The sequence below is a fragment of the Macrobrachium rosenbergii genome, chromosome 55 (assembly GCF_040412425.1).
Source record: "Macrobrachium rosenbergii isolate ZJJX-2024 chromosome 55, ASM4041242v1, whole genome shotgun sequence".
Classification (NCBI taxonomy): Eukaryota; Metazoa; Arthropoda; class Malacostraca; order Decapoda; family Palaemonidae; genus Macrobrachium; species Macrobrachium rosenbergii.
In genome coordinates, this window is record NC_089795.1 from 55,761,985 (window position 1) to 55,787,894 (window position 25,910).

The following is a 25,910-nucleotide window of genomic DNA, read 5'->3' on the forward strand; positions in this document are numbered from 1 at the left end:
TTTAACCGGACTCCAGCAGGCGCTAGAGTATTTTCCCCATGTTAAGACCACAGGTTTGTTAATTATGAAAAATACAAATTGATTAAAAATTTGTCATGTTGCAAGGCCTTGGAGGCCTCCAGCAACCCATCAGCCTTTTGCAAGAGGTCCCCCACTATTGAAATGCCCTTTGCCTTGGGAGGGTGGCTAGGATGCTGGCTGGGAGGCGACGGAGGTAAATTTCTCTTTTGAGTCTAACTTGTTGGGTTTCACATGAATATCGAGTTCCGGTTGCATTAAATGGGACTCAAGTTTGTCCAAGGCTGCCACTGCCATCATGTTCCCCAGTGGAGTGTTTAGCAGGTTGAGGACCCTTTGGTCATGGGTAGGTGGGGGTGGGGTGAATTTAGTTATCAATAATTTGTGCAAGTCCATGAGCATCAAGCTAATATGAGATCATATATAATAGGGCATCTGGGAGGATCATTTCTAATATGTAGCCTCCCTTCTCTGTGGAACTTATAATATTGTGAAGGCAAACAGATGGTGGTGTTGAGAATGGAGGCAGATGGAGGTTGACACTGTTCTTATTAGGGTTTCCCTACACAGCACAGACATCCTGTGTTTTCTCCTCAAAAAGATTTTCTCTGATACTTTGTCTTTATGTCCTGGGGATAAATCTAAAAACTAAAGGTAGATAAGCTTACCAGTAGATCCCATTTGCATTAAAGCATGAGTCCATTAACTGTCGTTTCATATACCGGGCAAGTGGAGGGTGGTTCGCTTCGACAAAGAGCAAAGTCAAAACTTGAGCAATGTGTTGAATCTTTAATAGCTCTTAACAGTATAACAGTATGCATGGCCGTATTTAGTCTGTTAACCATTTGGTTTTGCATGAATTCCAGGAGATACAGGAGTAAGGAAAGAAAAGAAGCTTATATCAAAGTTTATAGCTACTTCAGTGTACTAATTTTGTTTTATATAAATATCACTGGAAATGCAAGAACTAACATAAATGCATCTTTTACATCATAATTGCAAACAGAAAATACATCATAATTGCAAACAGAAAACTGATCAGTATATAATGACTGACCCCCAGGACCAGTATATAGAGGAAGTGTCTATGATGTAGATTAACAAAAAAAAAAGTTAACAGAGGTTATTGATTTTTTACTGTAGCCAAATGATTTAATATCTATTTGGGAGTCAATCTAATTTAGATTGCTTCTCTATGACAATAAAGGCAAATTGAAGATTTTGTAAAACAGGCAGTTTGAAAATGTGAATGAACACTGAAGTTGTAAGTCATTTTTTAAACTAGGCAAAAAGAACTTTACCTCTAGAGGGCATACACTGCCCTATGATTTGCCTACAAAGTGGGCAGCATGTCTTGGTTGGGTTAGGACGGGCAAGTCGCCTTAAGCAAGGTTCACAAAATACATGTCCGCATGGTTGGGCGACAAAAGGACTGTAAAGCAAATCTAAACATACTGAACAAGTGAGGTGTGGGGGAATGTCCTCAAGCCATTTGCTTCTTTCATCGTCATCTGAAGTTTCCTATTGGGGAGAGAAAGAAGGAGGAAAATAATGTGGTATATATTACTTTCATTTTAGACACTGTACCTCATTAATGTATCTTGTATTATTTCACATTCACCAGTCATCATTTAACAACAACCGTAAAGGATTTCTACAGGAACTTATAATCAAACAGCATGCAACATGAATCAAGCAAAGAAAGCACAGAATTAATTTTCTGTAAAGGCATGTCTGAACAGAAAAGTTCAAGTTTGATTAAATCTATGTTTAGTATAGCAGTACAGTATAGATGTTTTTAGTAAAACCACCTACATTATTTTCAAATACTATATAAAACAGAACTGAGGTCCACAAACTTTATTAATCTACTAAAATCAAGCGACACAACAGCAGGGTAATTTATCACCCAAAAGTTGGCAACACAATGAGATCGCTTGATGTGTAGTCTTATACTGTACTGTATTCGCAAGCACCCCATACTTTCTGGCAGGTAAACATATCCCTTATTACTTAATTACTTTTGCATTACAGTACACTAATAACAACCTATTTACTATCAAGCAACAGTAAGTATAATTAAAACTATTCTACAACCGTGTCATTAATATTTGCTTTTTTAAACATCTAACTTACCTGGTAGTTATATATAGCTTAAGTCCCTGACGCCACGGCAGAATTTCAAAAACTCGCGCAATCGATCGGTAGTCAGGTGAAACCACCTGTGCGCCTCACCCAGGCAGTACCTGAACCATTCCAACTATTCCTCAGATCTTCCTGCCGCTGTGTCGGGTAACATCGATGGAATTTCGTCAGAGCCTGTGTTTTTTCGTGAACTTATTTGGTGAAGTACACTTTGCTTGGCTTTCTCGCTTGTTCGCTTTTGGATTTTCTTATAACGTATCTGACTTCATCGAGTGTGAAATGTGTGTGGGGGGATGCAAGCGTTTAAGTAAAGTCTCCTTGATCCCCACTTAGTATGTCTGAAGAACGGAATGAAAAAGACCTGTCTAGAAGAGCCAGGAGTACTGTTTCTCACTCTTCTTGATATAACCAGGAATAGCTAATTCTTTCCCTCTGCTAACTATCCTATTGATCCTTCTCCTCCGTAGTGGTAGTCTCTGAACCCCTACTGAAAAACAGGTAAGGACCCAGTACTTAATGAGTTGTTGGCTGCCATTCAGCCCTGGCCCAACAGGTAAAACCTCTCAGAAGACAGGGATAATATGTGATTGATAATAAGAGATCTAAAAATACAAGTGTTAATATGCTGTTAGTGCAAGTGCAGTGGAGGGTGCGACCGCCGTCCTGTTGTGCTCCTAGTCCTAGACCTCTTCCAAGCTCACCAACCCTGTGGAGAAGGAAAGTGACAGACGGCTAAGGGAGGCAAGAGGCTTTAGCGACCGAAAAAGTCGTCCGAGCGCACTGTTGATGCTTCCAGAACGCTTTCACCCCGCCAGGAAAGGCAAGGTTAAAGTGTTTTTCGTCTATTGCTGCTGGGGTACAACCGGAGGAAGCTTGACCCATGCTCCATTGCAGGCGCCAGTTCTCGGCAACCCTAGGTTTGACAGACAGCGAAAGTTAGAAGTATGGACGCCAGTGACGCCGAGCGTCGGTGCTGGACGCCAGGACGCCGAAGGCCCGAAGTTGACGCCAGGACGCCGAGCCGCCGAGAAGCTGGGACGCCAGGACGCCAGACGTGAGAAGCTGGACGCCAGGACGCCAAGTGTTGAGAGTTAGACGCCAGGACGCCAGGCTGTAGAAGCTGGACGCCAAGACATTAAGCTTCAGAGAAAATGGACGCCAACACGCCAGGCGCCAAGAGACTGACGCCAGGACGCCAGGCGCCAAGATGATATTTGAAAGACGCCGCTACTTCGCTCTTCGGAAAATCGAAGAAGAGAATGATAATATCTCGCATTCTCCTGTGAATCCTATTGTAGAGATTTCTGACGAAGACAATATAAAAGGCCATCAGCTTTTATCAGACTTGAAAAGGCTTATGAAGCTATTTTCGGAAATTTTTCCAGAGAATTTATCCTGACTGCTTCTCAGAATTTACTCTGGTGAAGGCGCTCTAAGAGGCAAGATTTACGAAGAATGGATACTTTGAAGGAGAAACAATGAAAGACAGCTCTTTGTTTTTTCCTCCAAACTAAACTAGTTTGTCTAGTGTTTAGTATCAAACTGGAGGATCGTTCGGCTGGAAATACCTGCCCCTTCCCAGGAACCTTTCTCAATCTTGTTGACTCTTCTCGCCGAAAGTGGCCATGGGGAAAACGGTTGTTGGTCGATATCAGAATTGAACCACCCCTCAAAAGAATTTGAGATTTAGAAGGAAGATGGAATTATTCAACACGACTGACATCAAGAACTCATATATCTGATGTCGTGGTGGTATGGATAGAGGACTCGGAGATAGTTCCAATGAATCAACTGCACCTTTCTCAGCAGGAATCCTGAAGAAAGGGCCCTTTTCATCTTTGGCCCAGAAAAACCACGTAAGATTTAATATCTAAAACAGCAAGAAAAGTCCTACCTACGACTACCATCGCAGAAGAGGCTGAGGTTCCTGTGTTTCAGGTATCTCAGCTCTTTCGTGGTCGGCCCTCCGATAGAGGTTCCCAGGGCGGGGGTAGATGAATGGCAAAGAGAAGAGGCTCTACACAGGGAAGAAGGAGGACCTGCCTTCTCCTCCTCCTGCAGACTGCGGTTGGAGCCAGACTGTCCAGCCTGAGTAGGCCCCCTGGTAACCAGACACCTGACCTTCTGCCAAATGCAACGACAGAACCAAGGCAAAGGTTTACAGCAACAAGTGTCTATGATGTTGCAAAAGGAGACCAGACAGAGAGTTCAGGATCCGGAATTCCCAGGATTCACACGGTTATTCCTGATCCCCAAATGCTTGGGGGTTAGACCGGGTGTAGACATTGCACTCAACTTTTTGTGCACAAACAAAGGTCGCTATGGAAACGATAAAATTGGTTCTAGCAGCGGTCAGACAGCATGACTGATGGCCTCATTGACCTCCAGATGCGTATTTTCACATCCCCATGCACCTGAACTCCAAGAATTTTCTGAAGTTCGTCCGTAGTTGAGGCTTCCCCAGCCTGTCCCCAACAGCAGGAAGCCCCGCATATAACTTAATACAAAATATGTAGCAGACTTTGTCTTCCCTGGTGCAAGAGTAACACCCAGGCAAAGAGAAGAAGGATATTAGACGTCCAACTAAAGCTTCTAAGACGTCCAGAAGTTTAAAACGCTGAACGAGTGACGAAACTCTAGACGCTGGATGGTGGCGCAGCCATCTAGGAGTGAACACCATGATGACAAGCGTCACGAACCCAAGACGCCAAGCGCCACGAACCCAAGACGCAACGCCAAGGCATTGGACGCCAGGACGCCAGGCTTCAAGATATTGGGGCCAAGACGTGGAGTTAGCTCAGGACGCAAGATGCACTGGCATCGCCGCCTAACAAAGAATTAGGTCTACTGGATAAACAGATAGAAATCTCAGCTGATCCCATCCCAAGAGGTTCTACCTTAGGATGAAGATTCAGAGTGGGGATTTTGGCTTTTCTGTTTATTGCAAAGACAGGACAAGCTTTAAGAAAATTTCAGAACTTTATAAAGAGATAGTCATGCTTGGCGCGAATAGATGAGTCTGCTGGGGAACCCTTCTCGCTGGAACGGGTTTGTTCCCATTTGAGAGGTTAATTTATGCCCTAGCAGTTTCATCTAAATCGAACTGGACAAGGAAATAGAACTGGAGACCAAGTGCATCCCCATTTCGGAACCAATAAGACCGTATTTATAGTGGTGGAACGTCCCACAAGCTCCAGGAGGTCCCTTCTATATTAGAGGAACCCAGACCTAGTGTTGTTATCCGACGCTGTTGGACTCAGTATGGGGAGCAACACGAGGGGAAATAAAAGTCTCGGGCTCCTGGACCAGAGAGCAGGAGAAGTTAAACATCAATTAGAAGGAACTAACTGCAATCCTTCTAGCTCTCAGGAGTTCAACACAGTGGGGAACAAGAGAGGGCAGGTCAACACCGATAACACGGCAGCGCTGGCCTACATCAGCAAACAAGGGGACTTCACTCCAGGTCTCTATACGACAACAAGAGAACCTTCTTTGGGCAAAGGAGGAGAATGTAAAACTAGTAACCCACTCTATCCAAGGGAGAAAAAAATGTGAGGGGTGGACATTCTGAGCAGGAACAAGTCCTTCTCAACAGAAAGAACGCTGCTTCAGGACTTTGGGATCGTTCTTGCATAGATCTTTTCACCACAGCGAAACGAAGAGGTTGGAAACTTACTGTTCTCCATACCAGATCCCGGGGCTATATACATAGACACGCCTGGTGGACTGGTCCACCCTGACGTGTATTTCTTCCTCTTTTCAAGATAATACACAGGGTACTGAAAAATTTGTGTCACATGAGAGGACCGAATGACTTTGTGGCCCCTTACTGAACGACAAAGATTGGTTCACAGAGGTACCAGAATGGATGGGGATTAATCCTGAGTAGCCTACCCCAGAGAGTAGATCTACTCCAAAACCCCACTTGGAAAAAATATTACCAAACCTACAAGCGCTACTAGTAACTGCTTTCGGACTATCGGAAAACTCAAGAGCCAGAAGTTTTTCAAGGAGACAGCTGGCGCTATCGCAAATCAAGGAGGTTATCCACTATTAAGGTATACCAATCCAAGTGGGAGGTATTTAGAGGATGGTGCAAGGACAACCATGTGTCCTCTTCCAATATTTCTGTAACCAAATTTGTATATAAAGAACTTACCAGCATGGAGCCTAGACGTGGTCCTGAGGTTCCTCATGGGAGGAGGTTGGATCCTCGCAGAGGATATCTTTAAAGGACTCACTCATCAAAACTATTTTCTGGTCAATTTGGCCGCAGCGAAAAGAGTTAGTGAGATACATGCTCAGCAAGAATATAGATTTTAGGCAAGGCAATCTGCTCACTGCAACTAGCTTCCTTGCAAAATGAATACTGCCACAACTCCTGGCGCAGAACGTTTGAGATTCAACCTAACTGGAAATAACAAGGAGAGAGAGAGAGAGTCTTATTCCCGGTAAGGGCTCTAAGGCTCTACCTGATAGGACAAAGGACTTAAGAAGGAATTCAGAAGGGCTTTGGTGCTCAGTCAAAAGCTCTCTGCATAGATGTCGAAGAATGCCTCTGTTTTATTTTATCAGACAGTTGATAAAAAAGCAATATATGGAATGTAGAGAGATGGACTACAAGATTTCTGAAAGTAAAGACGCACGAGGTCAGGGCAGTAGCAACCTCTGTAGCTCTAAACAGAACAGGTCCCTGCAGAGTATCTTGGGACATGACCTTCTGGAGAAGCAAGTTAGTATTGGCCTCTACTATCTAAAACAAGTCCAGACATTATGCTTAAGATTGCTATACGCTTTTTGTGCCCGCTTATAGCATCTAATTCAGTAATGGGAGAGGGGAATACCCTACAATCCCATAAACCAATACCCTTTTTCTTGCCTTGAATTGAGAATATTTAGGAGTTGTTTGTGAAGACTGACGCAGTCTTCCAATTGGGATGAAACTCCTTGGTAGAGCCCAGAACAAGGGGTATTGAGAGGAGGTCTAGCCACATAGAGGTTATAGACCGTTGACAGCCCCTAGAGATTTTCAGCCCTGGGTGGGATCGCTGATTCTTAAGGAATGCAGACATAATGAGAGGGAGTTCATTGAAGTCAGCTTCCTTAATCCAATCCCATAAAACAATACCCTTTGTTCTTTGCCTTGAATGGTTGGAAATTTGGTGGTTGTTTGAAGATTGAACGCAGTCTTCCACAATCATTGATTTTAGTCAGATGATCATTTTGTTCCTTTGTGCGCCCGAACAAGGGTACTATAGGTTGTCTGTCACATAGAGGTTGGTATAATCGTTATAGCTCCTAGAGGTCTTCAGCCCCTGAGTGGATCGCTGACTTAAGGAATGCAGACATAATGAGGCGGAGTTCATTGAACTCAAGCCTTAATCCAATTCCATAAAACAATACCCTTTGTTCTTACTCTTGGAATGGTTGAAATTTTTATGGTTGTTTGTGAAGATTGAACCAGTCTTCCACAATCATCAATTTATCAATGATCATTTTTGTTCCTTGGTGGCGCCCGAACAAGGGTATTATAGGTTGTTTGTCACATAGGAGGTTGGTACAATCGTTGGCAGCCCTAGAGGTCTTCAGCCCCTGAGTGGATCGCTGGATCTCTTAAGGAAAGCAGACAAAATGAGGGAGTTCATTGAAGTCAGCTTTAATCCAGGTGGGCACCCAAGTTGGCTTATTAACCCTTACAAATTCCAACGATGTTGGCTGTGTCTCGACCCTCCACCAAAGGTGTCAATCAGCTATATATAACTACCAGGTAAGTTAGATGTTTAAAATGATATTTTTCATAATAAAATAAATTTTTGAACATACTTACCTGGTAGTTATATATAATTAAATTCCCACCCTCCTCCCCCAGACTAGGGGCATGGGAAGATCTGAGGAATAGTTGGAATGGTTCCAGGTACCTGGGTAGAGGGCTGACAGGTGGTTCACCTGACTACCGATCGCCGATTGCCGCGTAGTTTTGAAATTCTGCCGTGATCGCCAGGGACTTAAGCTATATATATAACTACCAGGTAAGTATGTTCAAAAATTTATTTTATTATGAAAATATCATATTACGTAAAATGTTGAAAGCAAATTTTTAAAATATTCAGACAAACTGAAAATAAAATGTAAAAATAAAAGTATTGAAAGGCTTACTTCATAAGACAGTACGTACTAATTATATGTTGGAACTATTGAACTTTTAGCAAAGTTTTGCATGTACAGTATCATAAAAAAGTTAATGAGTCAAGTACTGTATTTACAATTTGCCAAATAGTAATTCAATAGGCATAAGTCTTAAAGCTATGTACCTATTGCACCTTGCTTTTAATGACTGGTGTATTTTGGGAAATGCATATAATACACTGTCTAATCACATTTTCTTACATCAGTTTTAATTTTATTTGAATTTTTACACGCAAGTGTCTATCATCTACTTCAGAAATCCATGCTAGCAAGCAACATGGCTTGATACAAAGATGCAAATTCATTTGATGTTATGTTGGGAACTGAGTCTGAAGCCACTCCTCACTTACTGACATATTTAGCTTCCAAAGACCTGGTTATTAGCACAAGCAAAAATTGGTATTATGAAAGATATGATTAACCTAAGACTGTTCGAAAGTTTACTTTAGCCTACCAAAATAAAAATTATACTTTATAAAATGGACTTTTTAAATGCCATTTTATACAACTTATAATACCCTATACTATATATGTATATATGCATATATATGTGTATATGTGTATATATATATATATATATATATATATATATATATATATATATATATATATATATATATATATATATATATATATATATATATATATATATATATATATATATATATATATATATATATATATATATATATATATATATATATATATATATATATATATATATCTATCTATCTATATCTATAGCTATAGCTAGCTCTCGTCTACTTTCATATGCTTCTGATATTAACCATAATTTTTCAAGCCTAGGGTAAGTAGCATGTTGATACAAGGTTATCTAAACAAGGTATTATCATTTAACTATTGTTCGTGGATTTCTTTCTTATCCAGATATTGTAAACATTACTTATTCCTGGAGATTTTACTGTAAACATTTGCGTGCAATGTTAGTACAGTACAGTATCTCATCATTTAATTGTCACTGGTAACAATGAATGCATACAGCGATGGCCATACACACAGAAATGCACACACACAAACAAACAAAATATTTCTTAAAATTTTAGGTCAAACATTTACTATATATATTTATAATATGGTTTGTTATTTTGTCACTTGTCATGGAAGTCGCCTGAGAGATTAAGGGAGTAAGATACAGTACTGTTGTAGCTTTCTGGGGAGAAAGGGCCCTCAGGTCTCTCTCTCTCTCTCTCTCTCTCTCTCTCTCTCTCTCTCTTCTCTCTCTCTCTTCTCTCTCTCTCTCTCTCTCTCTCTCTCTCTCTCTCTCTCTCTCTCTCTGCATGCTCACAAGCCCACAGCCATGCTGAATACAGAAAATGGCCCATACTACAACAAAAACAAATACGTCTAGGGGAGCCTAGGTAGTCTCTGAACATGTTAAATATATTTTCCTACTTCTTCATTATCTTAACTTTATACTGTACAGTATTTTTCGGTATTGTGTACAGATGGCATAATTTCCATGCATTATTTTTTAATTTACTCTGTCATAAAAGTGATACATTTAAGCTTTAATAAAAAAAATATTAAGTTATATGTTATTATTTATGGAATCATACATAAACTGTGAGTGGAATATTTTTCGAAGGGAAAATAATTAGAAATAAACTGTCCAGCTGAAATGCTTTTCTTCATAATAGAAAATCATTCAGCAAAAAATTATCTACCATAATAACACAAATACAAGGAAATATAAAAGGTCAAGGAAAAAGCATGAGAGAAATAATTCTGTCATGCATATGAGTATTTATGTTTATACTGTACCTCGTCAGACGGTGCTAACACACAAAAGTTAGAGGATTTGCTACCAGACTGTATTAATTGAAGGTCACTTTCTGTACTTGTGATCTGTTTCTGCATTTGCCTGTGCCTTGCCAGTCTCCGAATTTTCTTTCTTGGTGACTCATTTTGATGAGGATCAGACGGGAAGGGTATGCTTTCCCTCAGTTGCATATCGTCTGGGTCTGAAGCTATGCTAGGGGTTTCTTCTGTGGATAATAAGAAAATTGTGTAATGTCCAGCTATGCAATTGTGATCAATGCAGTGCTTTGTATTTCTGATTCATGAAGGTACTGGCACCAGACTGAAAGTTTTAAGAAATGCTAAAATTTTCAAAATATGAAATCCTGTCTTCACATAATGCTGCCCTTCCTTCATCTCATACCTAACAACTTGCTGCAACACAACTTCACAAGGTGACTAAAAGGTCAAGCTTGACCCAGAAACAGTACCTGGTTAACAAACTGCACACAGTAAACAGCCTGACATTCAAAGATTTACCTATAGCTACACAATTCACGGCAATTAGCAGCACTCCTCACCATTCAAATGTTAGGTTCATGGTGGCCATTTCTGCCATAATTTTTTTGATTGATGCATTTATTTTTTTTAGTGCATATGAGGTGTTTTACTAAACACCTCTGATCTGACATTCCCTCACCATAACCTGCCGTTCACAACAAAATAATAAAGAATTAATCACCAAAGAGCTCAGTATCTCCTGAAGAGCACTTACTTGCGATAAATATGCTGCAGACATAGTTACACTTAAAGAAGAAAGAAAGTCATTTACAAAAGAAAATTAGGAATAAAAACAAAAACAGAAGTTATAATTTCACAATCACCCAAACTGCACAGTAAAGGGGATGTGTAAACAAAATAAAATGAAAATATAGTACAGAATGAGAAAAATAGAGGAAAGTAAGTACAGAGAGAGAGAGAGAGAGAGAGAGAGAGAGAGAGAGAGAGAGAGAGAGAGAGAGAGAGAGAGAGAGAGAGAGAGAGAGAGAGATTAACAATAATTAGCTGTAAATGCAGGTACTGTACTGTATATTATTAAACAAAAGCAGAAAATCACTTTCACAAAAGGTATTCACATAATGAAAGTGGAGTGCAAAGAATTTTAACAAAGAGAATAGATTATTACACACCACACACAGAGAGAGAGAGAGAGAGAGAGAGAGAGAGAGAGAGAGAGAGAGAGAGAGAGAGAGAGAGAGAGAGAGAGAGAGAGAGAGAGAGAGAGAGAGAGAGATGCTGCCCATCATTCATTTCTTGAAGTAGAAATGTAAAGCAAACAAGGATGACTTGGTATTTTTGCCCTTGTAGTGTACAACAATAATAGGGCAGAGCTTGGAAATATTAATGTTTCTATTTTTTTTTTAGCTTCTTCCCACCTAATCTAAGATTTAGCCTAAGTTGAGTAAAATGTTTCCTGTAACACCAATAAAATTTTCTCAAAACAAAGTTAATTTATTTATACAAACCCATCATTTAAAATGAGTTCCCACCTCCCAGCTCAGCCAGGTTCTCGCAGCTAGGCTAATGGATCACGAGAGTTAGACTGTTATCTGCTTGAGAGTATATCAGCTAACTGCTGTCTCCTTTTGTAGCGGGACTGAATGGTCAGAGATGATTTTGCGTGCACATGCGCACACACACACACACACACAGTAGAAATTTTTGGAAACATAATTCATATTTGTGATAGTGTGGCCATTGTTTGTCCTCAAGATTTACCTTTAAGGTTCCATGAGACAGACTGACCAATGTCAAGAACTCTTTCATAGTCGGTCTAGGCAGGAATAGTGCCATGATTGGTGCAATCATGCTACAAAATTATTATTCAAAAGAAAAACACCTTTCATATGGAACAAGCCTACAGGGGCTATTGACTTGATGTTAAAGCTCCCAAAGAATATAGTGTTTATTTGGAAGAAATTGAAAAATACAATAGGAAATACAGAAAAAGATCAGCTATTAGAAAAGAAAAGAAATAAGACATTATTAAATAATAAAAGGGTAAAAATATAAATAAAGTACAGGGTGAATTGTTTTAGTGTAGTAATGAATTGCATCTTTGCTTGAATGTTTGAGGTTCTAATTGCACAACATTCTCAGGGAGACTTCCACAGTCCAGCAATGTGAAGAATAAAAGACCTCAGGAACTTAGAAGTTCGATGACGTGGAACATTTACTGCATATTGGTGCTGTTGTTCAGCAAATTTGGTCACTCTTGGTAGGAAAAGAGTATAAGGGATTAATCAGGATGGTGAAAGTTACTTGTTAAAGTATAACTTCGAAAAATTGATAAACAAGAGACCATCCATTGACAGACCAAGTCATAACTACTGTTAGGAAACAGAAACTTAGCACCACGAACCACTCTGTCTAAAAGGGATATGTAAATCTCTGGCAGAAGCAGACATCCACACCAGAGAACAGTATTCGAGCACAGGCAGGGCAAATGACATAAAACAGGTTGCGCTAATTTTATCACTGTTATAAATACATCAGGTCTAAGGTATAATAACCTAACTTCCGTGCGGCAGTTGCTGACGCTTTCATTAGTTGTTTCTCAACAGTAAGATGTGAGTCAAAGGTTACATTAAGTATAGTCAAAGAATCAGACTTATTCAGCAGAGTCCTATGCACTTGAAGGGAAGGATGAGGTGGAAAATCAGTATGAGATTTGCTAATCAATAGTTTTTCTGTTTTACTGGAGTTCAGCCGTATACCCCACTGACTACATCATTCACTAATCCAGTCTGTGTCGTGATAAGACTAAGGGCAGCTTCATTTGTCTGGAGCTGCTGAAGAAGCACACAACAAATCAGTCGAAGTTGATCATCAGTGAAGACATTTCTTCATCAGATATGTTAAAGAAATTATTTTTACTTGAAAATACTTTCATGAATTTAGACAAAATGCCAGTAAAAAAAAAAATCTGGATTCATGATTTTAACAAGAGAAGAATGGAATGGTGTGAATTTTATACGTACCTATATAAAGTCTCGAATGCACGATGACATATTTTTTTAGTATCTGCTTGTGAGCCAAGGGTTGTTTGATTTATCGCTTAACAAACTTTAAGAGAGGCTTAATAAACTTGTAACAAACTTCAGAGAACCCATTTCTCCTGAAGAGAGACGGCTTATAACGTTAAGGTAAGGAAAATAAAAAAAATATTTTATGTTTATATCATTTAATTGACCTTTGCTGTTGTCTCTTGGCCCATCATTCCTGGCCAAGAATAAGGACTGGTTGGAGAGGAAATCCCTTATTTTTCTGCAGAAACTCAATATTCCCAATAAAACATCATGCCTGGTCAGGTCACTTCAGACACCTAGATGTCATGGCTATCTTTCCAGATGGTTCTTTCATTCAACCTACTTGTACCTGTCTGGATGGAGTGGTTATCCTGCATCCCACCCCGACATAATTAGGTAAGACACAGAGTACAGGTTCTTTCCACAGCCCTCTTCATTATTAGTTCCAAATGGGAATCTTAAATACAGATAGTCCTTGCATTGCAATGTTTTGAGTCCCAATATTTCGAGGTTACGATGGCGGTACCAGTTACAATATTTTCAATGTTATGATTATGGTACCGATACAACAATTATTTTAAATCTTGTATGATGGGCTCAGGCAGTAGTGTTCAGTAAGATACATTGCCCTGAGAGGCTGGGATGTGAGAATCTCTCACCCTAACCTATCGCCGTCTATAAAGTTGGGCCAGTGTTGGTGTGTGATTTTTGTCCATTTTTAACTGTTTAAAATGCAAATTTGTGTAAGGTTAGCATGTCTTCCAAACACCCAAGTGAATCTCCTGCTGGTGGTGTGAAGAAGAAGAGGCATTCCATCACTTTAGAGCAGAAAATGAAAAGTATCAACCAACATGCCACAGGAAAGACAGTCATGGCCATCGCACATGACGAGTATGTATTGCAGTCAACAGTATCCACCATCATTAAGGACAAGAAATGGATAATGGATGCTGTAAAGGTATCTACTTCACCTCATTTGATGATTATAACAAAGAAGAGGTCAGGGCCTTTGGAAGATAGTGGAGCAGTTACTGGTCACCTGGATGGAGGACCAGATACAAAAGTGTATGGTACTCAGCCTCTTGACCATTCAAACAAAGGCACGCTTACTTTTCGAGGAACTAAAAAAAACCTATGATGATACCCACAACAAAGATTCTGTAGCAAGTCATGTGTGGTTTCAGCATTTCAAAACCTGCCATAATTTTCATAGTGTGAAAATTAGCGGTGACACAGCAAGCGCTGATGCCAAATGAGCCGCTAAATTTAAGGATGCTTTGTGTAATGAACCACACCCAGTTCAGCAAGCTCTTAAATACTTAAAAGAACGGGACTGGATGATCTGGTAGAAACTGAGGCAGCCAAAGGAGGAAGGAGCTAAACAAAACCAAAAAGGTGGCCTTAATATTAATTTATTATTCACAAAATTTACATGTGCATTTTTACAAATGAGTCAGTAGCTAATAAATTTACAAAACAAGCTATTAATCCAAATATCGATAGAATAAACATAACATCAAATAAAATAAAATAACGATTACATTTCCCAAAGTCAGTACAACACAAAAAAAACACGAGTGAAACCAAGTCAATAATATATAAGATCAAGATTAATAATCATATCACAAAACCGAGTCAATGAATAATATAACAACCTGAGCAGCATAGTAAACATTACCAAAAATCAATAATAATGAAAATACAAAATCGTAGTTGTCCCAAAATAATTATTACAACAAATACAGGCAGTCCCCAGTTAACGGCAATCTGGTTTTACGGAGCTTGTCTAGCGATGAAAATAGGCAATTTTCGATGCCGATATCCACTTATTGGCTCCGATAATTGGGTATTGGTGTCGATACATACCTAACAGAGTCACTAATAACTGAAAATTGGCGCTTTTCAGCGCCGATAAGCCCCTGAAAACCACTGAAAAAGTGCCAATTTTCAGGTAGCGGCGATTTTCGGTTATCATCACACCCTTGGAACGGAACCTCTACTGATAACTGGGAACTGCCTTTACGCACATCAATTTTACAAGATCTTTGTCTCTAAAAATACCCCATGTCCTAATAATAAAAAATACCACAATAGGGTTACAAGGATAAGGTCACTCTTACAGATGAAGTCAGGAGATTTGTCAAGACAGATACATACTGTCACCAGGGGCAAAGCCGGACAGACGAACACAATCGAGTCATCAAGACAGTCACATGCTGCCGAAACAGGACCAATCCATACATCAGATGAACTCAGTCGAGTTGTAGAGACAGCCACTGGCTGCTGAACAGGAACAAACCCACACACCAGGATGGGGTCATCCTCCAACATGACTGGCTGTTGAACAGGAACAAATCCACACACCAGGATGGTGTCATCCTCTAACATGACTGGCTGCTGAACAGGAACAAATCCACACACCAAGACGGGGTCATCCTCCAACATGACTGGCTGCCAAACAGGAACAAATCCACACACCAGGACGGGGTCATCCTCTGACATGACTGGCTGCCGAACAGGAACAAATCCACACACCAGGACAGTGTCATCCTCCAACATGACTGGCTGCCGAACAGGAACAAATCCACACACCAGGACGGGGCCATCCTCCAACATGAAGAGGTCGCAAACGAATTATGCCGTCTAACACCTTCAGGTGAGCATACCTGAAGCTCGCTGCAGAGATACTGACTCTCAGCTATCAAGTTGCTGACTACTCTGGTGCTACTGACTGAAGCCGTCAGGCCCAGCACACCGTACATCAGCTCAACTGTCAATGTGGCAGAACAAAACAGGTGAACAATCACAAAACGATTGTTCCACCCAAACAACAACCAGACCTAACATTTTCATAAGATCATCGTTGATGAAGGGTACTTGTTGGATCAAATATTCAAAGTCGACAAAACAGGACTGTATTGGAAGCAGATGCCTGAACTGCCCTACATCCACAGAGGCAAAAACGATGCCCGGGTTTAAGGCACACAAAGATCGACTGACTCTTCTGCTTGAGGGAAATGTGGCTGGGTATAAACTCAAGCCATTCATGATTTCACTCCACAAATCTGAGGGCATTAGCAAGAATCAGCAAACATAAGCTTCCTGTGCGTTAACGGCATAATAAGAAAGCATGGATGACCAGAATCCTATTCAAAGACAGGTTTGTGTATTGCTTTATTCCAGAAGTGAAGGAATATCGTAGGGAAAACAACAACACCTTCAAAAGTCTGCTGATTCTTGACAATACTCTTGGCCACCCTCAGCACACCGGAGATATTAATGAGAAGGTAAAAGTTGTGTTTCTGCCACCAAACACAACTCTCATACAACCTGTAGACCAAGGGGCCATGGCTATGTTCAAGGCCTATTATCTTCAGAACATGTTTGCTCAGGCTGTTGAGGTTATGAATAATGAGGACAAAGAGCTCAGAACTTTCTGGAAGGAATCAGTGTTCTGAACGCCATTCTGAACATTGGAGGGGTGTGGAAGAAGGTAAAGAAAGAATGTATGAATGGGATTTGGAAAAATATGCTAAAAGTGTATGTGAACTCATTTAAAGGTTCGATAAGGATGGATCAGTTGTGGAAATTAATAAAAAGATCATGCCACTTGGAAAAAGTTTAGATTTAGAACTTGAAGAGGAAGATATCTAAGAACTCATAGATGTACAGGATGTAGAGCTAACAGCAGAAGATTCAATTGAACTTGCAGAAGAGAGAAAAAAAAGCAGAAGAGAGAGATGAAATTGGAGAAGAGCCAGAGCAAAAGTTGACAACAAAAACAATGGCAGAGGCATTTGCCTCAATTGAACATGGTGTGACACTGTTCAGTAAAATGGATGTGAATTTGGAACGATTTGCTAAAGTTAAGAGAAGACTTCAAGACATTCTTGCATGTTACAGAGTGATTTACGAAGAATGAAAAAAGCGCACTGTGCAAGCTACAATGGATTTAAGAAAAATAACCCAGCGCCACCCCTTCCAATTACATTTGAGCCCTCAACTCCTATCCCGTGAATCACAGTCAAGAAATAACAGCTGAGAGGAGCCGACCATGAGCCAGGCAGTTTTATCATTACCATCCTCCCCTTCTGATATTTAGTAGTTCAACATAGCCATCAACAGCCTGATGTCATTCAGGCATGCTGACAACAGACCGAAGCTTGGTGAGTACAGTACATGTCTAATTCCTGTTTGTGTTATGCAATTTCTCTGTTTGTATTATCATAAATCAATCTGTATTGAACCTCCAGAATTATCTGATATTAATAAGTAAAGACCAATTAAAAATTAACAGTACAGTAAAGTACCCGATATGTATAGATTATATTGTACAGTATATTGTAGGCTAGACAACTGTACATGTATAGATTGTACTGTATTGTGTAGACTAGGCTGTCTCCAAGTTATGATATTTTTGAGTAATGATGGGTCCATTGTAATGCATCCCCATCGTAACTGGGGACTACCTAAAAGAATGTTAGTAAGGACTCATGTGATTTTACGATGGACTGTTTTTTGCCTGGTTTGTTGGCATTCCTCAATCAGGGGGGCCAAGCCATTTCATCATTTGTTAATTTCAAATAATAGTGACTGTAGTATAGAAAAACAGCTTTTTATATAAGTAACTACATAGCTATTACGTTTCATTTTCATTTATCGGCAGCTTAAATTTGAACATTCGCAGTACCATTCTAATATTTTGGTGTAGGTAACTCACCCCGCCCACTTTCGGCGAAGGATAGGTACAACACTGCTAACTAGCCCAATTCATCTCTGCCGGTTAACAGCGTAACATGGTTGTTAACTTCAGCTTTCTTTTGACTTAGTATAATACGCCGGATGAATTTCATAATTTTTTGGTGAAGTATTCCAAGTCTTGGTAGCAATTGCGCTAATTACATTAGCTTGTTTAGCTTGGACTTTTGTTTCTCAGGATATGTCTGACTCTGGTTCTGCTAGTAGTAGGTTTTGCAGCAAAGGCTGTAATACCAAACTCACTTTTATCAGTTATGATGCTCATACCATTTGTTGACTTCTATCAATTATGATGCTCATACCATTTGTTGTACATGTAGAGGACAAACTTGCTCTGCAGTCTTGACTCCAGACGAGTAAAAAGAATGGGATAAAGGAAAATTGAAGACTTTGAACTTTGCCCGACTGGATGCATTTTACGCTTCAAACAAAAAGTTGTCTGTCAGTGCCGAGTGGACGAAATACGTTGAGTACAAGCTTTTTTAAATATTTGCGGAAAAATACTTAGGCCTCGTTTGCGAAAAATTAAATGGTGCCTTGAGGGATGCTGGGAGTTCACGGATCACGCTGTTGTTTTGTTTACAAGCGTGACCCAGTTGCGCATGCGTGAATTTCTTTCTCCTTGCACTACAAAGCATCAGCGACGCATCATCAGAGAGCGATTTCTTGACGCATTTGTGTTTTGCTGAACTTGTGCAAGTGTTAGCGTGTTTATGACGCAATAGGACGAACGCAAAGATGTCCCAACATTGTCAGGACTCTGAAAGGCACGTATTGGCTGTCGGTAGTGAGGCTGTGAGTTAGACTTGGATGCTGGAGAGGGACCAAGCACCCAAGGTGATCCATCTTTTCAACGCCGTGATGTCGACCGAAAGTGACTGTGGGCTGAGGGCAGTACTGTGCCCTTTCATTTGAGCATCGGGGTGTCCTGAAGGCATTTGTAAACTTTTGAGCCTCCAACAAAAGGACATTGATGAGTACTTGTTGGAGCTCGATCGAGAGCAGGTGGAAAGTCCTCATTTTGATGGCAGTTGGTCATCTAGTGACAAGGACATCACGCCCGATGTCAGTGATGCCGGTATTTTCCCCCAATGTCGTCTGAGAGCCAGAGCATTAAAGTGGCTTCGAGTTCAGTGGTTTCAGTGCTTATGAGGGAGAGTCTGAGGAGAAGGAGGCACTGATTGTGGCTGGTGGGGATGAGACAGAAAGTGATGGTGAAGTGGAGAGATGGGCCAGTGGGGGTGGGGGGGAGGAGTGCCAGTTGTGCCCGCCACATGCCTGTAGAAGGGTCGCAACATCGCGGCAGCCTAGGTGAAGGCCGTTCGTCTGAAAGTGATGAGGGGTGATTGGAGGACTCCATCCCACCTAACATGCACCCATTCACGGTAGTACCTGGACTGACTGTCCCTGTGCCTCACTGCACTGGGAGTTCATTCAGCTCTTCCTTCACGCGGAATTGCTGGAATACCTCGTTGCAGAGACGCACGGATTACGCCGGTACTGCCGTGAGGAACTGCAGACGGCGTTTATGCATCGTATCGATGGCGGGGGCTGCAACCTCGGACATGGTGCTTTTTGGGGCTCCACATATTTTTTGAATGATGCCTGCTGTCAACGTGGGCAATATTGAGGCGAATTTTTTTAGAAATGCGCCCAGTGTGCCCGGCATTATGCCCCGTGATAGTTTCCTGGCGTTGGACAGGTATTTCAGCGCCTTAAACCGAAGGGCCATACCGAATAACCCAGATCGCCTCATCTTAGTCGCCCAGTGTTGAGAGTACACCGTGAACGGTGCAGTTTCTCGTGGTTCTTCCAAGAACTTTCTTTGGATGAGGGGATGATGCCATACAAAGGACGTCTAACATAAAAGTGTACAACCCCAAGCCAAAGAAATATGGTGTGAAGTTATTTTTTATTACGGAATCCAACACTGATCGTCGTTGACTTCCCTGTGTATTCGGGGTCTTCTCCACGCTGCATGACACTGTCTTCGATCTTGTGAATTGTTCCGTAACCAGGATACCACCTGTTTATGGATAATTATTATAACTCGTATCCCTGGTCCAGAACTGTATGAAGCAGGTGTGCACGTCAGTGGTACCCTATCGGTTGGTGCGTGGGGCCCAGAATGTCCTCAAGAGGTTCGCTAGCCACCCGCAACATCTGGCAGAGGAGAGACAGAGTGGTGGCGGAAGGGAGATGTCTTCGTCATCTGTTGGAAGGGGGTCCGACTCGTGCCCATGATTACGACCAGTCTTGAGCCCATCCAAGAAGAGGTCGTTCAGCGGAAGAAGACACGTCGGCAGGGCCGAGTTACGCATCAAACCTAGGTTGGGGAGCTGTTTTGGGGTTAAAAGAAGTGTCAGGGACCTGGTCTCAGGAATAGCAAAACTGGCGCATCAACGTAAAAGAATTACAGGTGATATTTCTGGGCCTACAGTGCTTCGCTTCAGAAATTCGGGGGACAGTAGCAGTGCATTCAGACAGCACGACGACACTGGCGTACATCAAGAAACAAGGGGGAACCCACTCTTTCTCCCTGTACTGTACGAAGCGGCAAGGGATCTTCTTTTGTTACACCAGAACAACACTCAGTGACAATGCGTTTTATCCAGGGGAGACTCAGCGTTCTGGCGGACGAATTGAGCCGTCAAAGACAGATCCTTCCCACAGAATGGACATTAGACCCGTTGGTTTGTCTGGATCTGTGGAAGCTCTGGGGGAAACCCATTATAGATTTGTTTGCATCCTCCAGGAATCACCGACTTCCTCTCCTCTGCCCACCAGTACCAGATCCCTTGGCATGGGTGGCCGATGCAATGTTGCAGGATTGGTCGAACAAAGATCTGTATGCCTTTCCCCCATTTAGTTTTGTGAGACAAGTCATCAAGAAATTCCAGTCTCATCAAAACTTGCCAATGATCTTGATAGCCCCGTTCTGGCCAGCAAAAGAGTGGTTCCCAGATCTCATAGAACTTCTTGCGGACTTCCCGAAACTGCTGCCACAGAAGCAACAACTTCTCAGGCAACTTCACTTCCGTCGGTTCCACCAAAACCTGTCTTCTCTGGTCCTAACAGGATACAAACTATTAGGGGACTGCTCCAAAAGAAGGGCTTTTCAAGATCGGCTGCAGACGCAATTGCAGAGTGTAGAAGACAGACATCAGTTAATGTCTACCAGGCTAAATGGTCCATCTTCAGGTCCTGGTGCAGATGAAATAACATGTCCTCTTCTGATACCTCTGTAGCAGAAATAGCGGACTTTCTTCTGTTCCTGCGCTCCACTAAGGACTTTCCACCTCTACCATTAAGAGCTACAGAACTATGCTTAGCTCAGTTTTCCGCCATAAAGGACTGGACTTATCGTCTAACCAGGATTTGTCTGATCTTATTAAGTCCTTTGATACCGCAAAGCTTAAAGAAAAACCCTTGCTGTCCTGAAACTTAAGACGTGGTATTTGAGTGGCTGTCCAGTTCAGGTTTTGAGCCCATGAAGTCTATCTCTTTAAGGGATCTAACCAGGAAAACTTTTTCTGGTCACCTTGGCCACCGCCAAGAGATCCAGTGAAGTCCATGCTTTAGACAGAAACATCGGATTTTCTCGGGAATGCAGTTTGCTCCTTCCTGGACTTTCTGGCTAAGAACAAATCACCATCAAATCCATGACCTGATTCTTTTATGATCAAGAGCTTGTCCGAGATAGTAGGGCAGTCTGAAGAAGAAAGAACTCTCTGTCCAGTAAGGGCCCCTAAGTTTTATCTTCACAGAATGGACATTTGTGGTACTTCAAGGAATCTTTGGTGTTCTGTGAAATATCCCTCTAGACCTTTGTCTAAGAATGCCTTGGCATTTTTTCTGAGGAACCTGATTTCAGAGGCACATTCCATGGTGAGCGAAGACTCACTCTCCTCTTACAAGGTAAAACCCCATGAGATAAGAGCGGTCGCTACGTCTTTGGCATTTAAGTGCAATTTATCCATCACATCAATTGTGCAAGCGACGTTTTGAAAGTGCAAGTTGGTATTTGCATCGCATTATTTAAGGGGTATCGAGACTACTTACAATCAGTGCAGTACCTTGGATCTGTTTTACGCGGCTGGTGTGGTGTTGGGGGAGGAAACGTAGAAAGCAATTTGTCCTTTCTTTAATCTCTTCGCCTTGCTTAGGGTGTTGAGTTTTTGGGAAGCCTGGGAGTACTATGTACTTGGAGTACCCTCCAGTCTTTTGGATATAATGGTTGGGTATTGGTGTTTTTAATTTGGTTTTTGGTTGTTATAGTGACTATTTACTCTGGTTATTTTGTGTGGTACTGCACTCTGGGCAGGGGCATCTTGTTGTACTTAGCTAGCCCTCGTAAATTAGTCCATCGCTACAAGGCACCCACTGTAGTAGTAGGCCCTCAAGGCTTTACTGCATCGCCTCTACTGGATAAGATGAGCGCCAACCAGAGGCAGTATCTACCTGTAGCAGCTCTCGTATCGGGTAAGGTTCAACAACATTGATTCAATGTTAGCAAATTTCTATTCTCAAACTCATTACAGGCAGTCCTCGGTTATTGGTGGGGGTTCCGTTCTGGGGGTGTGATGATAACTGAAAATTGCCACTAACCAAAAATCTGCGATTTCCGGTGATTTTTGGGGCTTATCGGCACCAAAAGGTGCCGATTTTTGGTTATCGGTGCTGATAAGCGGAAATCGGTGATTTTCGGTGCTGAAAATTGCCAATTTTCATCACTAGACAAGCCCCGTAAAACCGGATCGCCATTAACCGAGCCCGCCGTTAACTGGGGACTGCCTGTACTATTAATAATGTTTTGGGGTAGATACGTCCAACATTCCCACATCCATTCAATGTGGGAATCAGCTATGTAATTACAGGGTAGGTTACTTATATAAAAATTATATTTTTATAATAAAATAAAGTTTTATATATACTTACCCAGTAATACATGATTGGAGCCCACCTGCCTTCCCTCACTTGGACATAAGGGCATAAACAAATTGAAGCTCTTTGCTATGTTGTACCTTCTCTTACACCCGAAAGTGGGCAGGACACGTCACCATAACCAAAAACAAACTAGCATGACCCGCAATTTCAAAATTTTAAGCTGCTGGTTAAAAGAAACTGATAGCTATGTAATTAATGGGTAAGTATATACAAAACTGTATTTTTTATAAAAATGTAATTTTTCTGAAATTTTGGAGAGCACAGGGAGAATAGAAATTGGCCTGTAGGTACTGCAGTGTGCAGATATTCCACTCTTTGGAACAGGCACTATATTACTAAGCTTGTGCTCATTCAGAAAGATACTAGATCGACATAAAAATTTTAAAAACCTACTAATCTTGGAAGACAATACACTAGAACACTTTTTAAAATACAAAGGGGAAAAAACCATCAGGATTTCTCCAACCCAGCTATCACGATTATCAAGACTTTCCCTAACATCCCTAGAACGAAAAGCAAATTTTGTAAGAAAATGTTCAGAATGACAAGCTAAACAAAAGACTAATGTGTCTATGATTTCCTGGACCAGAGATTTAGGTTGAATTACAAGTATGTAATGGGTCTGTATGAAGAAACAACTAACTGTGCAGTTAACCCTCATCTTTTACTCATTTTCCCAAAGAGGTGGTAATTCCAGAAAGTGGGAACTTCCTAGTTATATGCATTTTTATAACACTGAAATCAAAAGTCCCATGTCGTCTCTTCTTGAACCCTAAGAGCTTCAGCTTCTAAGCAAAATTGCCTGAGTGATGGTTTATCCCCAACCAAGGGTAATTAAGATTTGGAGCATCGTCAAAAGATATCCTGCTTGATCATCCTCCATTAGCCCTTCTTCACTGGTGAACCTCCACTAGTACCTTTGTATATTAAGTTCATGTACATTACAATACTTATTTTGTAAAGTCAGCATGCAGTTTTTCATTAAGATATCAGAATGCCACACAGTCTAGTACCAACATTTTTGGTTTCCCTTTACTTTTAAATTGTAGATCAGTCTTCCTGTCAGTGTTATAAATATTGATCCTCATATGGTAAAACAAAAGTGTAAGGGTTTTGGCTTGAGATTTTCTGACATTTCTCAGTGACATTTGTTTATTCTCAGGTTCTGCTAATTAATCTTTATATTTTGTTTACCATATTTCTCTGGGCTTTATTTTTCCCACAAGGGGTCCCAATTACAGTGTGTTTTGCATGGTGCAAAGAAGATGGTGCAAGAGTTCTTTGAGGTGTCCTTTCAATACCAGATGTAATGCCTTCTGCCTTTTACCATTCAAATGTCCCCTTTGTTCTCTTCACATCTTTTTGTCCAACTTCTCTCACTTCACTCTGTTGCAGTTTCACCTCTAATTTAAAAACAAACTCACTTGGAGAAGCCAATGCAACTCAGTGGCCTTAATAAACTAACTTTTGATAATGCTACAGTACATGTACTTGACTATTTTGTACCTTTGTTATATATGGATACTCTATTCGTTATATATGGATACTCTATTCTCTGGAGATTGCTAAGAAAATTAAAGGTCTTTGCTGCTTGTTCCATTTACAATGCTTGAGTCTTTAGAGCTAGAATGTGCTTCTCATTTTGCAGAATGCCATCATATTTAGTCTCACCAGAAGCAACAGTATATCACAGTCCAGTTTCTTGGGTCTTTTGTGCCTCCTTCCTAGCAGTATTTTGTTCGTTGTTGGCATTAACATTATAAGAGGACGTACTGCACCCAAAGTGCCTTGATTCTTTGCTAGTGTATTTCAGTTATTTCTTGTTATTCATTTATATTAATTTAACTAATTTTATATATATTCAATTTTAGTTATACCATCTTTACTTTTTTCATATTGGACTAACATATTCTATGATGGCTTGCTTGTCAAGGTGGTGGTTTTATGGCTAGTTCCATAAACTTGTGCATATTAAAAATAACATAAAATCAAAATATTTCAAATTTCATTTAGCTTCTGTATAAAGGCAATCATCACTGGTTCAATAGCATAATAAATTTCTGGTACAAAGTAAATTCTTTCTATTGCTAATTATTAGAAATCTGAAATAGTCTTCTATATAGAGTATCTAATTCAGTATTTGACGTCATATTCTTCTATCCTGAATGCTAAAAATATTTTGCTTAGTATTCAATAAAATATCATACTGCTATACCATTTAGGTATTTTAAGATCTACAGTATTGCTAACTATCAAATTTCAACTACTCATGTCATGACCATGTAACAACAAAACCACTACAGGACCTATTATGTACTTGTATAAAAAGGTCCAGTGAATTATCAAAAATGTTTTAACCAGATGACTGAGTTGAAAGTCATAACTCACACGAATGGCAAGTTGATGTCTAAAAACAAAATTCTTAACAGGTGAAAATCAATAAAGCACTGTAAATTTATTTGTAAGTTAAAAAATTGTCATTTGCTAAAAAAAAACAGGTTTTGAGGTAGGAAAAACCTATTTTTGGTAGCCGCTGTGAGTCCTCAAAGGAGTTACTCTCATGGTCCCTAGAGGGGCTCCATAAGATAGACCAACCAATTTCAAAGAATTCTCTTCTAGTTGGTCTTGGCCAGTATAGTGCATGTTGACACTGATAGAGTATAGGACTTCAAGACAAGAATGCTCTTTCTCTTGTCTACAGCGGCTGCCTAAGTTCAATTCCTATTCTTAACCTGCAGATGTGGCAACAGCGCACTGCATATTGACCATTACTGTGTCAACCATACACTCTGTGCCAGACCTATTCACTCATTATTCCTTTTTAATTCTATGCAGGATAATTATTCACCCAAATCCCATGCCTTTTCATCAAGGAAAGTGGGTGGGTTTGAGGACTCACAGTGGCTACCAAAAATAGGTTTTTCCTATGCCAAAACCTGTTTTTTGATAATGTAGCTGCTGTTCATCCTCAAGGTGCTTAGAAAAGAAATTGACAGGTGATGAAATGGC

General features: G+C 40.7%; 1 protein-coding gene across 5 annotated transcripts in view; it reads right to left on the reverse strand.

Moving 5' to 3' along the window:
- Nucleotides 1-25,910, reverse strand: part of LOC136835285 (uncharacterized) — a 78,560-nt gene that overhangs the window by 25,907 nt on the left and 26,743 nt on the right. For 4 of the 5 annotated variants that reach the window (XM_067098596.1, XM_067098594.1, XM_067098595.1 and 1 more), the window contains exons 5-6: nucleotides 10,132-10,355; nucleotides 1,320-1,539 (exon numbers count right to left, since the gene is read on the reverse strand). In XM_067098596.1, coding sequence (XP_066954697.1) covers nucleotides 1,320-1,539; nucleotides 10,132-10,355 — 444 coding nt within the window. The remainder of the gene's footprint in view (nucleotides 1-1,319; nucleotides 1,540-10,131; nucleotides 10,356-25,910) is intronic. The other variant, XM_067098598.1, reaches the window with a different exon arrangement.